The sequence below is a fragment of the Babylonia areolata genome, chromosome 13 (assembly GCF_041734735.1).
Source record: "Babylonia areolata isolate BAREFJ2019XMU chromosome 13, ASM4173473v1, whole genome shotgun sequence".
Taxonomy (NCBI): domain Eukaryota; kingdom Metazoa; phylum Mollusca; class Gastropoda; order Neogastropoda; family Buccinidae; genus Babylonia; species Babylonia areolata.
This window is the reverse complement of record NC_134888.1, coordinates 12,798,206-12,814,836: the sequence shown is the minus strand read 5'-3', so window position 1 is coordinate 12,814,836 and position 16,631 is coordinate 12,798,206. Positions and strand designations below refer to the sequence as shown.

The window sequence follows — 16,631 nt, the reverse complement described above, 5'->3', positions numbered from 1 at the left end:
AGTCCTTCTTAACGAATCGAACCCAGACTGTCTGTGTTAATGGCAAATATTCTAACGAAACTCCGTTATCATTTGGTGTCCCACAGGGATCAGTCCTTTGCCCTATTCTGTTTGTTCTGTACGCTACCCCACTGTCTGATGTTATAAAAAGTTACCGTGCGTTCGTGTGCCTGGGTGCGTGTTGCAAGAATGCGTTTTCTGGAGGGCGTCATAGGTGGGTGGGTAGTTTCAACGTTCAGTTGCGAGAGTTTTTCACGTGCTTCTGTGTGTGTGAGTGGGTGGGGGTAGGGAGTGGAGGATAGTATTGATAAGGAGGCGGGAAGTGGGGAATGAAATGTAAAGCGCTTTGAGCAGTATTTCTGGAGAAATTCGCTATATAAATGTCCTTTTATTATTATTATACTTGACGAAACTCAATTGGCAGTTTATCATTACTACTTCGAAATTTATTATTTTAAATAAAACGAAATAAAATATGTGTGTGTGTGTGTGTGTGTGTGTGTCCTATATATATATATATATATATATATATATATATATATATATCATTAAACTTATTATACATGTAATCTTCATTGTCTCTCTTCCACACACACACACACACAACAACAACAACAACAACAACAGGAAGAAGGTTTGAGGATTGAATGTAATTTATTCTGTTAAACAATCTAGCAGGCTTGCAAATATATTGCAAAATTAGAAATAACGACAAACTGCGTAGATTCAACAAGGACTCAACCTTTAAAATTCCTTCAAGGATTAACACACTTTTCAAAGTGGAAAATGTAGAACATTAAAAAACTGGATGAAATTCGTCACCAGTATTCATATCACAATCTATACAGTTGCACAACTCTCGTGGGATTCCCGATACTTGACGAAATTCAATTGGCAATTTATCATTTCTACTTCAAAATTCAATTAAAAAAAAAAAATAAAACGAAACAAAATATGTATGTATGTATGTATGTATGTCTCTCTCATTCTCTCTCTCTCTCTCACTCACACACACACACACACACACACACACACACACACACACACACAACACACTCTCCTGCGCGCGTCGCGCCCGGTACAGTGTCTCAGAGGACCTTCAAGCGATTTCAAGAAGAAATGTTAAAGTTTATTAAATAATTGATAAACTATTATTATTTAGTTATGCTGTGAACTAATACAATCTACATGCGCATTGATAATTATACAGAAAAGTCCCTATCAAACAAAGCAAAAAGCACAAATCAAGAACACCACTCCCGCATGACCACATTGCTGCATTATCTGCCCTTATGTGCGGACAGAAGCAGTTGCCTCCCGTTGTCTTCATATCATCACCACCATCCACCTCGCTTGTGTTTCTGAAAGACAACACAGAACACATAATGGGAACTTCTCTCTCTCTCTTTTTTCTCTCTCTCTCTCTCAACGCTTTTACTTCCCTCGACCATTTCCTTCATCAATCCTTACCTATCCTTACCTCCCTCAACCCTCTTACCTCCTTCATCCCTTACCTTCCTCAACCGTAACTCTTACCTCCCTCAACCCTTCCCTGCCTCAATCCTCTTACCACCCTCAACCCTCTTCCAACCCCCTTACCTCCGCCAATCCTCTTACCTCCCTCAATCCTCTTACCTCCCTCAACCCTTACCTCCGCCAATCCTGTTACCTCCCTCAATCCTCTTACCTCCCTCAACCCTTACCTCCGCCAATCCTCTTACCTCCCTCAATCCTCTTACCTCCCTCAACCCTTACCTCCGCCAATCCTCTTACCTCCCTCAATCCTCTTACCTCCCTCAACCCCACCGGGTGCAATAGCTGAGTGGTTAAAGCGTTGGACTTTCAATCTGAGGGTCCCGGGTTCGAATCTCGGTGACGGCGCCTGGTGGGTAAAGGGTGGAGATTTTTCAGATCTTCCAGGTCAGTTTATGTGCAGACCTGCTAGTGCCTGAACCCCCTTTGTGTGTGTACACGTGCGTAGAATATCAAACACGCACGTTATAGATAATGTAATCCATGTCAGCATTCGGTGGGTTATGGAAACAAGAACACACTGAGCATGCACACCCATGAAAATGGAGGATAGGCGCTATATAAGTATTCATAACATTCAATCAATCCTCATACGTCCCTCAACCCTTACCTCCATTAACCCTTACGACCCTCAACCCTTACCTCCATCACTTCTTACCTCCCTCAACCCTTCCCTGCCTCAACCCTCTTACCTCCCTAAACCCTCTTACCTCCCTCAACACTCTTACCTCCCCATCCCTTACCTCCCTCAACACTCTTACCTCCCCATCCCTTACCACCCTCAACACTCTTACCTCCCTCATCCCTTACCACCCTCAACCCTCTTACCTCCCTCATCCCTTACCTCCCTCAACCCTCTTACCTCCCTCATCCCTTACCAACCTCAACCCTCTTACCTCCCTCAACCCTCTTACCTCCCTCAACCCTCTTACCACCCTCAACCCTTACCTCCCTCAACCCTCTTACCTCCCTCATCCCTTACCTCCCTCAACCCTCTTACCTCCCTCATCCCTTACCTCCCTCAACCCTCTTACCTCCCTCATCTCTTACCTCCCCATCCCTTACCTCCCTCAACCCTCTTACCTCCCTCAACCCTCTTACCTCCCTCATCCCTTACCTCCCTCAACCCTCTTACCTCCCTCAACCCTCTTACCTCCCCATCCCTTACCTCCCTCAACCCTCTTACCTCCCTCATCCCTTACCTCCCTCAACCCTCTTACCTCCCCATCCCTTACCTCCCTCAACCCTCTTACCTCCCTCATCCCTTACCACTCTCAACCCTCTTACCTCCCTCAACCCTCTTACCTCCCTCATCTCTTACCTCCCCATCCCTTACCTCCCTCAACCCTCTTACCTCCCTCAACCCTCTTACCTCCCTCAACCCTCTTACCTCCCTCATCCCTTACCACCCTCAACCCTCTTACCTCCCTCAGCCCTCTTACCTCCCTCATCTCTTACCTCCCCATCCCTTACCTCCCTCATCCCTCTTACCTCCCTCATCCCTTACCACCCTCAACCCTCTTACCTCCCTCATCTCTTACCTCCCCATCCCTTACCTCCCTCAACCCTCTTACCTCCCTCATCTCTTACCTCCCCATCCCTTACCTCCCTCAACCCTCTTACCTCCCTCATCTCTTACCTCCCTCATCCCTTACCACTCTCAACCCTCTTACCTCCCTCAGCCCCTCTTACCTCCCTCATCTCTTATCTCCCCATCCCTTACCTCCCTCAACCCTCTTACCTCCCTCATCCCTTACCTCCCTCATCCCTCTTACCTCCCTCAACCCTTACCTCCCCATCCCTTACCTCCATCAACCCTCTTACCTCCCTCAATCCTACCTCCTTCAACCCTCTTACCTCCCTCATCCCTTACCTCCCTCAACCCTCTTACCTCCCTCATCCCTTACCTCCCTCAACCCTCTTACCTACCTCAAAACTCTTATCTCCCACAATCTCTTGCGTGCATCAACCCTAACTCTTAGCCTCTCCAACGAGACTTTTACCTCCTTCACAATGACTTTGTCCCCGCGCTCCTTGATGACGATTTTGTCCCTGCCGTCACGGATTACGGTTTTGCTGCCGTGGGGACGGTGATGACAGCGACCCTGGCGGTCTTCCAGTACCAACCTGGTCCGGTGTCCCAGGAAGGGAAGGCCTGACTTGATGACTATCTGCACACAGGACAGGCCGCCACTGAGGAGGAGCAGCAGGGGGGTAGTAGTAGTTGTTGTTGTTGTTGTAGGAACAGATGGAAAAAGGAGAAGAATGATCATGATGATGGTGGTGACGATGATGATATATATACATATGTGTGTGTGTGTGTGTGTGTGTGTGTGTGTGTGTGTGTGTGTGTGTGTGTGTGTGTGTGTGTGTGTGCGTGCGTGTGTCTGTGAGTGAGAGAGAGAGAGAGAGAGAGAGAGAGAGAGAGAGAGAGAGTGTGTGTGTGTGTGTGTGTGTGTGTGTGTGTTCAGGCATGCAGTTATTCACACGTTACATACACACAACAGATCATAACTGATATCATGGAAACAAAGCAGGCCATTGTCACACCACTCCTTTAGAAAACTTGCCTTGACGTCCTCGTGAAGTGCAGAATTTCCGTCCCGTTTCCTACCTTTCTTTCTATCTACAGTTCTTGAGAAAGTTGTTCTGACTCAGCTGTACGCACATGTGTGTTAGCGCGTGAGTTATTAAATGTGCCGTTTTTAAGTGTATTGTGTGCATGGGGCACGCTTATGATGAAGGTTTTGAGTAGAAATATATTGTCCTACAATCTGTCATTCTCGTTGCCTGTTTGTCATATTGATAAATGAATAAACAGGCAGTCAGACAAATAGACAGACAGACAGACTCCATAAAAGGCATGCACAGTGTTTCAACAACAGAAATTCAATGAACTGAACAATTTACTGAAAAGATGGAAACGATGGACAATCTCAGTAAATGGACATTACATTATTATATAGTGTTAACTGAACACAGAGTTTGTACATGAATGAACATACTGGAATAAATAAATCAGCACACTATGAACAGATCCCACAAAGCAATATGCAAACAGACCTGCTATAAAGAGACAGTGAAGGAAAGTCCAATCAAAAGATCAATCAACGGAAAAGGGACACTCAAAAGAACAATCAACGGAAAAGGGACACTCAAAAGATCAATCAACGGAAAAGGGACACTCAAAAGATCAATCAACGGAAAAAGGACACTCAAAAGAACAATCAACGGGAAAAGGACACTCAAAAGAACAATCAACGGGAAAAGGACACTCAAAAGCCTGGAGCAGAGCGAGAACGTGAACTGAAAAAGACAGGGTGCACACACACTCCGCTGACCCCCAGGTGCACACACACTCCGCTGACCCCCAGGGTGCACACACACTCCACTGACCCCCAGGGTGCACACACACTCCGACACTCCACTGACCACCAGGGTGCACACACACTCCACTGACCCCCAGGTGCACACACACTCCGCTGACCCCCAGGGTGCACACACACTCCGCTGACCCCCAGGGTGCACACACACTCCGCTGACCCCCAAACCATCCTATGTACCAAGCTGATCACAGTCCTACTCGTTAGTCACCTGATGATATCTGACCCTGACAGTCGGCCAGCCAACAGTGATAACGACGCAGTATGCAGCATGCTTCTGACTCACATCCACGGGATCAGATCAAGGTACAACAGTTTCAATGACATCCCACACATAACTCGGTCGGACAGTTTTATCTCAACCAACCGCAATCAACGTATCAAAGAAAATGCTTAATATTTCACCGAGACATTTCAGTGTCTGCTGCATGGAGTTCTTAATGGTCCAGATGTACATCTGCTTTTTGATTTTTTTTGTTTCTCCTCCATTTATTGATGTTGTTTTTGTCACGTGTACCAAACAGATTGTGAGGACTTTCCTTGATGAAATGTTCGGCCTCAGTTTGCTTCCAACTTCCTCGAAGTAAGGAGTATTCTGTCCAGGTTTGGCAAACTTGCCTTCTTGAAGCAAACAGGAAGAATACAAACCAGTTCTCATGCAGACACACCCACACCCCTCAAACACACACACACACACACATATACTCACTCACCTTGTTGGGACAAGGACTGCGTGGTCCCACGACATACGTGGTAGAGGGTGGGGCGGGTGAGGGTGGCTGTGGGGGGTAGGTGGCCGGGTACTGGGGGTAGGGGTATGTCTGGGGCCCAGGGGGGTAGTTAGTGGGGCCCCCTGTGGGTGGATACGGGTAGTTGGGTGTAGCGCCGGCCGGGGCTTGTTGAGGGAGGCCGCCCTGTGCCGGGTAGCTACCCGGGTAGTAGGGGGGAGGGGGGTCGCCTTGGACCGGGTAGCCTGTTGCTCCACCTGTCACATCATCACACATCACTCACCGTCACTGTCACATCATCACACATCACTCACCGTCACTGTCACATCATCACTCATCACTCACCGTCACTGTCACATCATCACTAACCGTCATTGTCACATCATCACATCATCACTAACCGTCATTGTCACATCATCACTAACCGTCATTGTCACATCATCACATCATCACTAACCATCATTGTCACATCATCACTAACCGTCATTGTCACATCATCACTAACCGTCATTGTCACATCATCACATCATCACTAACCGTCATTGTCACATCATCACTAACCGTCATTGTCACATCATCACATCATCACTCACCGTCATTGTCACATCATCACATCATCACTAACCGTCATTGTCACATCATCACATCATCACTCACCGTCATTGTCACATCATCACATCATCACTCACCGTCATTGTCACATCATCACTCACCGTCACTGTCACATCATCACTCACCGTCACTGTCACATCATCACTAACCGTCATTCTCACATCATCACATCATCACTAACCGTCATTGTCACATCATCACTAACCGTCATTGTCACATCATCACTCACCGTCACTGTCACATCATCACTCACCGTCACTGTCACATCATCACTAACCGTCATTCTCACATCATCACATCATCACTAACCGTCATTGTCACATCATCACTAACCGTCATTGTCACATCATCACTAACCGTCATTGTCACATCATCACTCACCGTCACTGTCACATCATCACTCACCGTCACTGTCACATCATCACATATGATGTATGTATGTATACATATGCATGTGTACATAACTACATGCATGTATATGAATGTGTATTGTGTGTGCGTGCGTTTATGTATGTTTGTGCCTGCCTATGTGTGCGTATGTGTTAGGGTAGCTGTTAGATACACATGTATTGTTAAAATGTATGTATGCAGTGTGTGTGTGTGTGTGTGTGTGTGTGTGTGTGTGTGTGTGTGTGTGTGTGTGTGTGTGTAGTCATATTTTGGTGTGTGTATGCAACATAGATATAATGTTTTATGTTAACAAAGCGTTTTTGTAAAGCACCTAGAGCAGATTTCTGGATAGTGGTCTATATAAGTATCCATTATTATTATTATCATTCACCGTCACTGTCACATCATGACATATCACTCACCATCACTGTCACATCATCACACATCACTCACCATCACTGTCACATCATCACACATCACTCACCGTCACTGTCACATCATCACTCACCGTCATTGTCACGGCATCACACGTCACTCGCCGTCATTGTCACGGCATCACACGTCACTCACCGTCATTGTCACGGCATCACACGTCACTCACCGTCATTGTCACGGCATCACACATCACTCACCGTCACTGTCACATCATCACTCACCGTCATTGTCACGGCATCACACGTCACTCACCGTCATTGTCACGTCATCACACATCACTCACCGTCACTGTCACATCATCACTCACCGTCACTATCACATCATCACTCACCGTCATTGTCACGTCATCACACGTCACTCACCGTAATTGTCACATCATCACACATCACTCACCGCCATTGTCACATCACTCACCGCCATTGTCACATCACTCACCGTCATTGTCACATCATGACACATCACTCACCGTCATTGTCACATCATGACACATCACTCACCGTCATTGTCACATCATCACACATCACTCACCGTCATTGTCACATACTCACACATCACTCACCGTCATTGTCACATCATGACACATCACTCACCGCCATTGTCACATCACTCACACATCACTCACCGTCATTGTCACATCATGACACTTCACTCACCGCCATTGTCACATCATCACACATCACTCACCGTCATTGTCACATCATGACACATCACTCACCGACATTGTCTCATGACACATCACTCACCGTCATTGTCTCATGACACATCACTCACCGTCATTGTCACATCATGACACATCACTCACCGACATTGTCTCATGACACATCACTCACCGTCATTGTCACATCATGACACATCACTCACCGCCATTGTCACATGACACATCACTCACCGTCATTGTCACATCATGACACATCACTCACCGTCATTGTCTCATGACACATCACTCACCGTCATTGTCACATCATCACTCACCGTCATTGTCACATCATCCCACATAGCTCGCCGTCATTGTCACATCATCACACATCACTCACCGTCATCGTCACTTCATCACATATCACTCAGTTATTGTCACATAATCACACATCATTCACCGGCATTGTCACACATCATCACACATCACTCACCGTCACATCATCACACATCACTCACCGTCATTGTCACACATCACTCACCGTCATTGTCACATCATCACACATCATTCACCGTCATTGTCACATCATCACTCACCGTCATTGTCACACATCACTCACCGTCACTGTCACATCATCACACATCATTCACCGTCATTGTCACATCATCACACATCATTCACCGTCATTGTCACATCATCACTCACCGTCATTGTCACACATCACTCACCGTCATTGTCACACATCACTCACCGTCATTGTCACATCATCACACATCATTCACCGTCATTGTCACATCATCATTCACCGTCATTGTCACATCATCACTCACCGTCACTGTCACACATCACTCACCGTCACTGTCAAATCATCACACATCACTCACCGTCATTGTCACACATCACTCACCGTCATTGTCACATCATCACTCACCGTCACTGTCACACATCACTCACCGTCACTGTCACATCATCACACATCACTCACCGTCATTGTCACACATCACTCACCGTCATTGTCACATCATCACACATCATTCACCGTCATTGTCACACATCACTCACCGTCATTGTCACATCATCACTCACCGTCACTGTCACATCATCACACATCACTCACCGTCACTGTCACATCATCACAAATCATTCACCGTCATTGTCACATCATCACACATCATTCACCGTCACTGTCACATCATCACACATCACTCACCGTCACTGTCACATCATCACACATCACTCACCGTCACTGTCACATCATCACACACCGTCACTGTCACATCATCACACATCATTCACCGTCATTGTCACACATCACTCACCGTCATTGTCACACATCACTCACCGTCACTGTCACATCATCACACATCACTCACCGTCACTGTCACATCATCACACATCATTCACCGTCATTGTCACACATCATTCACCGTCATTGTCACACATCATTCACCGTCATTGTCACATCATCACACATCATTCACCGTCATTGTCACATCATCACTCACCGTCACTGTCACACATCACTCACCGTCACTGTCACATCATCACACATCACTCACCGTCATTGTCACATCATCACACATCATTCACCGTCATTGTCACACATCACTCACCGTCACTGTCACATCATCACACATCACTCACCGTCACTGTCACACATCACTCACCGTCATTGTCACATCATCACACATCACTCACCGTCACTGTCACACATCACTCACCGTCATTGTCACATCATCACTCACCGTCACTGTCACACATCATCACACATCACTCACCGTCATTGTTAGATCATCACACATCATTCACCGTCATTGTCACATCAGCACACATCACTCACCGTCATTGTTACACATTATCACACATCACTCACCGTCGGTGTCACACATCATCACACATCACTAACCTTCGGTGTCACATCACACATCACTCACCGTCACTGTCACATCATCACACACCGTCAGTGTCACGTCATCACACATCACTCACCGTCATTGTCACATCATCACACATCACTCACCGTTATTGTCACATCATCACACATCACTCACCGTCACTGTCACATCATCACACATCACTCACCGTCACTGTCACATCATCACACATCACTCACCGTCACATCATCACACATCACTGACCGTCATTGTCACATCATCGCACATCACTCACCGTCACTGTCAATCATCACACATCACTCACCGTCATTGTCACACGTCATCACACATCACTGACCGTCATTGTCACACATCATCACACATCACTCACCGTCACATCATCACACATCACTCACCGTCAGTGTCACACATCATCACACATCACACCGTCACTGTCACATCATCACACATCACTCACCGTCAGTGTCACACATCATCACACATCACACCGTCAGTGTCAGACATTGAGTTCATGAACTTCAGAATGAACGGTTCGCTTAAAACTTGATCATCAGTATTAGACGCATATAAAGTCATATAATGTCTAAAATTCTGCTATTTATATCACCACACTGCAATAAATAAACACGCCGTCACTGACTCGTAAACAATCACACTGATAATCTTCCAGCAATGTAATCCCATTCTCAGCATCAACATGCACATAATATGACGAACCTCCAGGTTGCCCTGTGCACATACATACACATATGTTTCAACTACACATGCACAAATCAAAATTACAAACGAGACATATTCTATATTACATAACTTTGTAAATAATCATTTACACTCCAGTGCATAAAGGGAAAATAACTCAGTATATTACAAAAACCAACATTAGTCAACGCATCATTTACAACAGCCAATTCTGAGCTGCACACATTTTCACACGGCACACAACCCGGAGAGAGAGAATGAATTAATAAATTTTCTTTAATGAGGGAAGTGGAATAAGCAATGACATGCTTTTTTTTTCTTCCGGCCCTCAGTGCAAAGAAATTAAACAAGCAAACAAAACAAAATGAAATATACACTACTACTACTACTACTACTAAGTAAATAAGATAAAATAAATGATAATAAAAAGAAGAGAGAAAGAACAAAATAATGTCATGGCAAGAAAGACAAATACAAATACTAAAACTGACACTTCACACACACAAACGAGTACACTTGCATATGAAATAAATATGTAACCATCCCTAATCATAATAACAACGTCAACAATATACTAATAATAACAATAATAGCGCATGGTATTTTATTTAGCACTACCTGTTTAAGAAGTAGAATGGCATTATCACTGAGGCTGACTTACATCATTATTTTCCCAATTTTATCAAACAAATAGTTTTTTTTAAAGAGCTTCTGAAGTTAACACTACTAGTTATCTGTTTTAGAGAGAGAGAGAGAGAGAGAGAGAGAGAGAGAGAGAGAGAGAGAGAGAGAGAGAGTCATCGTCATCCCTGATGAGTTAGTCAGTCAAACAGTGAAGTGGTGAGTTGTGTCAACTAAAATAAGAAAGTATACGTTAGGAATCTAAACACGGCAATAAAAGTATTTCAGCAGGCGCCTGTCGGTCCATGACGTATAAGGACACGTGACGACTGACAACTGCGTAATGACGACTGGGTTGAGGGGACGCCACTGGGTCAACATCCCCACCACAACGCAGGCAGTTGGATAGCATTGTAGGCAAGGCCTACTGTGTTGTTACTTTTCCGTCACAGCAATAAGTCTCGGTGCACCTCGGGCTTCTCCCCGGCACAGCGCGTCACGTCAGTGTTGTCTGTTGGCCGCCGTTCTTTCTCTGTCTCTGGACCATGCAACTGGAATGAACTTCATTCACTTCGCCAGGTCCCCGCACTCAGCTCTTTCAAGTCTGGCCTTAAAACCCCACCTCTTCCTAAAATAGCCTCCCTTCCCTACCTCTTCCTTGTCTTCGGTTTCTCCAGTTTTAGAGTTAAGCGTGCGTGTGAATGACTGGTGGGAAAGCGCTTTGATTTGTCTCTGCACAAAATTCAGCGCTATATAAATAATAACAGCCCCTTTCCTTTCAATCTTCTGTCTTCGGCTGTGTTTGTTTCATTATCAAAGTGGACTGTTTTTCTACAGAAATCTGTCAGGGGCAACCGTTTTGTGGCTGTGGGTTCTTTCATGTGCATGTTGCATACGGGACCTCGATTTATTGTCTCACCGGAAAAACTAGCACCCAGACTACTACTCAAGGTGTAGGCTGAAGGGGGGAGAGGGGGGGGAGAGGGGGGGGGGTGTCAAAAGCTCGGTCTGCACATGGGACTGGAATCTTGGATAATGGCTTCCTGGTCGGGATAATGGCTTCCTGGTCGGGATAATGGCTTCCTGGGATAAGCACAAGACCACCGCAGTGCAGGGTTGGAATTTAACTGATCTTTATGAGTGCCAACTGGGCACTCTCCACAGAAAATTTGCGTGTCCGAGCCAACTTTTGGTAGCATCTGCACCCGGGCACCCGCTAAATTCGACCCCTGGCAGTGTGTGTGCAGGGGCGGCCCACCAAGCACCACTTGCTTCCTTTCTCAGACATCAGTCTGGCCGCCACTCAGTCCGTCGGCGTCTAACTTCCGGTGCAGTTCGCACGATTCAACTAACGTCAGAAACGGCATCTGACACTTTATAACTGATAGATAGAAGGGCGGATGATGAGGGAGTCAGGCAGACAGAGAGCTAAGTAGACAGGTGCATTGAAACAAGCACATTTCTTTATGTACGTATCTTTATACTCTGCTGTCCCCCGACCTAAACCCACCCCTAACTCCCGCTTAAGCATATGGAATCGCATTAAAGGAGTAGCATTTTTCCTAGCAATCTTTATTCAAAGGTTTACTGAAAAGGTTTACATGTACAAACATAATGATGAACGCTAGGAAGTTACAACAATACACTGCTCTGAATATCAATCATTCCACATAAAAACTGATACAAATAGAACAATAACTGTTCACTCAAACATTGATCCATTTGATACTATGCCCAGTTTACAACTAAATAATAACATAGGCACAATTCCAAGTATTTGTTCAGACACTCATTTCATGCGGTATTACTGTGCCCGGCTTAGTCAAAACAACACATTATTTTCATGTACTATTCTAATGTTTAATTTGCATGAACAGATCAATAAATATTCATTCACACCTTGATTCCACACAATATAGAACTTATTCTTATGCTATTTATTTACGTATGGTGCCCATTTCTGCACAAATTGGATATATTCCACTGGTATTTTTTTTACAGAAACATACTTGTCAACTTCACATGCTTTTTTAACACCTTTTGTGAATATTTGTAGTGTTGGTTTTACTTTATTGATTCTACATTTGTATATAAAATTAGATATCAATAAAATATGTTAGAAGCATGCACAGTCTTTGTTTTGTTGTCATATCCAAAAACCATTGATACAAGGCTGACATCAAATCTATCACAATTTTGTTACTTTTACGTATCCGACAAACTCTTTCCAAAATAACTGTGCATTATTACACTCCCATGTGGGAGTGTCTCTTTTTTGTCTTTACAAGACTGAACACAACTGTCATTTGATAACACTCCCATATTCATTAACATAAATTATGTCGCAAGAACACTATGTGTAATGGGTTGTTTTTTTATATCAGGAACCGTTCTAATTTAATCTCTTGGATTTTTCAAGTATTTAAAACAAATGTGGTTCCATTCGTGTTTTTTTTTTTTTTAAATGTTCGTAATGTCTACAAGCACTTAGCAATGCTTTTTTTTTATTTTAAAAAAGAAAGTAAATATATCATTAAGAAGCTTTTACCAAAACAAAACAAAAAAAGCTACTTATTGTTGTTATTTAATGTATTTTTCTTTCCTCTTAAGAGGTTTCCAGTGGAGTTTTCGCAACCAAAGTATTCCATAATTGGAACGGTACGGGATTATCAATGAAATTTATGAATATTAACCAAAAAAAAAAATCTTCCATTTTCTTTTGCAAGGTCTTTAACAGAATACGCATTTTTCTAATAGTCTTAAAGATACCAAAACTTCACCACCAATCTTGAATTTGCTGTTTAAAAATATCAACGGTTCCATCAAAACATCTCGTTCATCATGCACGTCAACGGAGTATATAAGAAAATCTGATTAACTGCGAAATACGCATTTCCAAAATGCTTTAAAAAAAAAAAAGAAAAAAAAAAAAGAATAGCTACTCTTGCTAGTGTTGTAACAGATCTTTTCATCCATACATCTAAATAGTGTGTTTTGTTGTTGTTGTCGTTTGTTGGTTTTCTCTTGTTTCTTTTTCTTTTACTTTTTTCAACGAATGTACACTGGCACGTGCTTCCATGCATGTTGTGTATGATTGGGGAGGGGGAGTGGGGGGTATGGGGGTTAGTGATAGGGGAGGCGGGGAGTGGGAAACGAAATGTAAAGCACTTTGAGCAATATTTCTGGTGAAACGCGCTATATAAATGTCCATTATTATCATCATTTTTCTTGTTAGATTTAGTTCTGCCACTAAAGGACTTAACTTGTGCATGCATCCTACATTCGATGCACTACACACACACACACACACACACACACACACACAGATTAAGAGAGAGATTGAGAGAGATATAGAAACCCTACACGCTGATTCTGTACATCAGTAATGAATCAGCTGTCATCACAACTCAATTAACAGGATTTGATCAAAGGTTATCGATCACATTTGTCTTTCACAAGGAACTGGCAGAAAAATCAGCAGATCAACGAAAGATAAACTGTCATGTGTACCACACACACTGACGGACACATCGAATAAACCTGGAGACAAAGTTTAAAGAAAAAAAGGCATACATACATACATGCATAAGACACGTAGACAAAGCGGACTGATATAGAAGAGGAATCACGCATAGGTCCATCAACAAAAAAACAACAACACACAAAAAAACCCAACAACAACTAACAAAGCACAGAACAGAAACTGAGGAAAGGACAATGAAGACCCACCAGGAACGAACACCGAGAGACAGACATCGTACACAGAAGAACAAATAGATGTTCCCACAACAGCGTGACGTGTCTGTCTGACCTACCTGGATATTGCGCCATTGCCAGCAGAGAGTGAACGCTGTGTCCCGCCTGTTACACCAGAGACTGACGGCGGCGAAATGCACTGTATACACTGCTACTCTGCAGTGGTCCCACAGGCCGCGAATGACAGCTATTTTTGTATTCTTGTCCTCTGTCATGTGACATTATCACTGCGCACGCTCTGTGTGTGTGTGTGTGTGTGTGTGTGTGTGTGTTCGCCAAAAAATGCTTTGAGTGTCAGAAAACGCATTTAACGTATCCATGTCATTGTGAGAGATGTTGATTGGGAGTGAAAATGATGATGATGTGATGATGATGACGATGATGATGATGGTGGTGGTGGTGGTGGTGGTGGTGTGTGTGTGTGTGTGTGTGTGTGTGTGTGTGTGAGTGTGTGCGCGCGCGCGCGTTCACGCGTGTTTGCTCACTTTAGATTACGGATGTTTACGTGTGATAAAGCAATGTGTAGAAATACTTGTATTGCCTGTTGCGAAACTCTTGCATGTGATGGCGCGTGCCGTTTTCATCAATATATTTTGAAATAGTGTAAGATTCGGAACCACGCAGATGGTAAATACAAATAATAAGAGCGCAAGATGGAGAGTTATGTTTCACATTACAATTCTAATTCTGAGACCCCCCCCCCCCACCCAACACCCCTCTGTGTGTGTGTGTGTGTGTGTGTGTGTGCTGTTAAACAGTATACAAATACGCTGCACCACCCTGGGTGCTGTGCTGTGCTCAGGCTGTGAACTGTTGACCTAAATCACGCGGGGTTGTACCTGCAGTGCATATGTGACCAGCCAAGTCATTGAATTCTCCAAGTGGCGGTACAGGCACCTGAAAACACTCCCCTGGATCCCCGACAGTGGGAGAAAAAGGCTGAGGCAGAGAATCCACCAAGTCAATGTAGACATCACCACTGACTCTGATGCTGTGCCGCCAACAGAGGCTGTGGGAATGACGATGCAGTTCTGTGTAGGGATGGAACAACTGCACAAAAGCCCAGGTTTGTTTTTTACAACTTTTTTGCTTTTGTTTTGTTTTATGATTTGCTGAATCTACTTTAGACAGAATTAAAGACAATTTTTTGCCTTCCAGAGACAGAATTCTGGACCGATTGTTGTTTTGTTGATGTTGTTATGAAGAACTGATTGTCTGTCTATGTTTGTTGTTGTTGTTATGAAGAACTGATTGTCTGTCTATGTTTGTTGTTGTTATGAAGAACTGATTGTCTGTCTATGTTTGTTGTTGTTATGAACCGATTGTCTGTCTATGTGTGTTGCTGTTGTTGTTATGAACCGATTGTCTGTCTATGTGTGTTGCTGTTGTTGTTATGAGGAGCTGATTGTCTATCTCTGATGTTGTTGTTGTTGTTATGAAGAACCGATTGTCTGTCAATGATTGTTGTTGTTGTTGTTATTGTGAAGAACCGATTGTCTGTCAATGATTGTTGTTGTTGTTGTTGTTGTGAGGAACTGATTGTTTGTCTATGTTTGTTGTTGTTGTTGTTGTTGTTGTGAAGAACCGATTGTCTGTCAATGATTGTTGTTGTTGTTGTTATGAAGAACTGATTGTCTGTCAATGATTGTTGTTGTTGTTGTTAAGAAGAACCGATTGTCTGTCAATGATTGTTGTTGTTGTTGTTGTTGTTATGAAGAACTGATTGTCTGTCAATGATTGTTGTTGTTGTTGTTGTTGTTATGAAGAACCGATTGTCTGTCAATGATTGTTGTTGTTGTTGTTGTTGTGAAGAACCGATTGTCTGTCAATGATTGTTGTTGTTGTTGTTGTTGTTGTTGTTGTTGTGAGGAACTGATTGTTTGTCTATGTTTGTTGTTGTTGTTGTTGTTGTTGTTGTTGTTGTTGTGAAGAACCGATTGTCTGT

The 16,631-nt window shown here is 43.8% G+C and overlaps 1 protein-coding gene across 1 annotated transcript; it reads right to left on the bottom strand.

The window, feature by feature from the left end:
• Nucleotides 1-977: 977 nt before the first annotated feature.
• Nucleotides 978-14,902, bottom strand: LOC143289066 (uncharacterized). Its single transcript, XM_076597888.1, has 4 exons — nt 14,746-14,902; nt 5,630-5,901; nt 3,537-3,704; nt 978-1,361 (listed from the first exon to the last, which is right to left on the bottom strand). Exons 1-4 carry the CDS (start codon nt 14,759-14,761, stop codon nt 1,335-1,337), a joined length of 483 nt encoding a protein of 160 aa, XP_076454003.1. The 5' UTR covers nt 14,762-14,902; the 3' UTR covers nt 978-1,334.
• Nucleotides 14,903-16,631: the final 1,729 nt, after the last annotated feature.

Excerpts from the sequence above, each read along its gene's own strand:
- LOC143289066 (XM_076597888.1), bottom strand. Across the intron at positions 3,705-5,629 it reads GCAGTCCTTGTCCCAACAAG|ATAGTCATCAAGTCAGGCCT; the intron begins GTGAGTGAGTAT and ends TCCTGTGTGCAG. Across the intron at positions 1,362-3,536 it reads ACAAAGTCATTGTGAAGGAG|AAACACAAGCGAGGTGGATG; the intron begins GTAAAAGTCTCG and ends GTTGTCTTTCAG.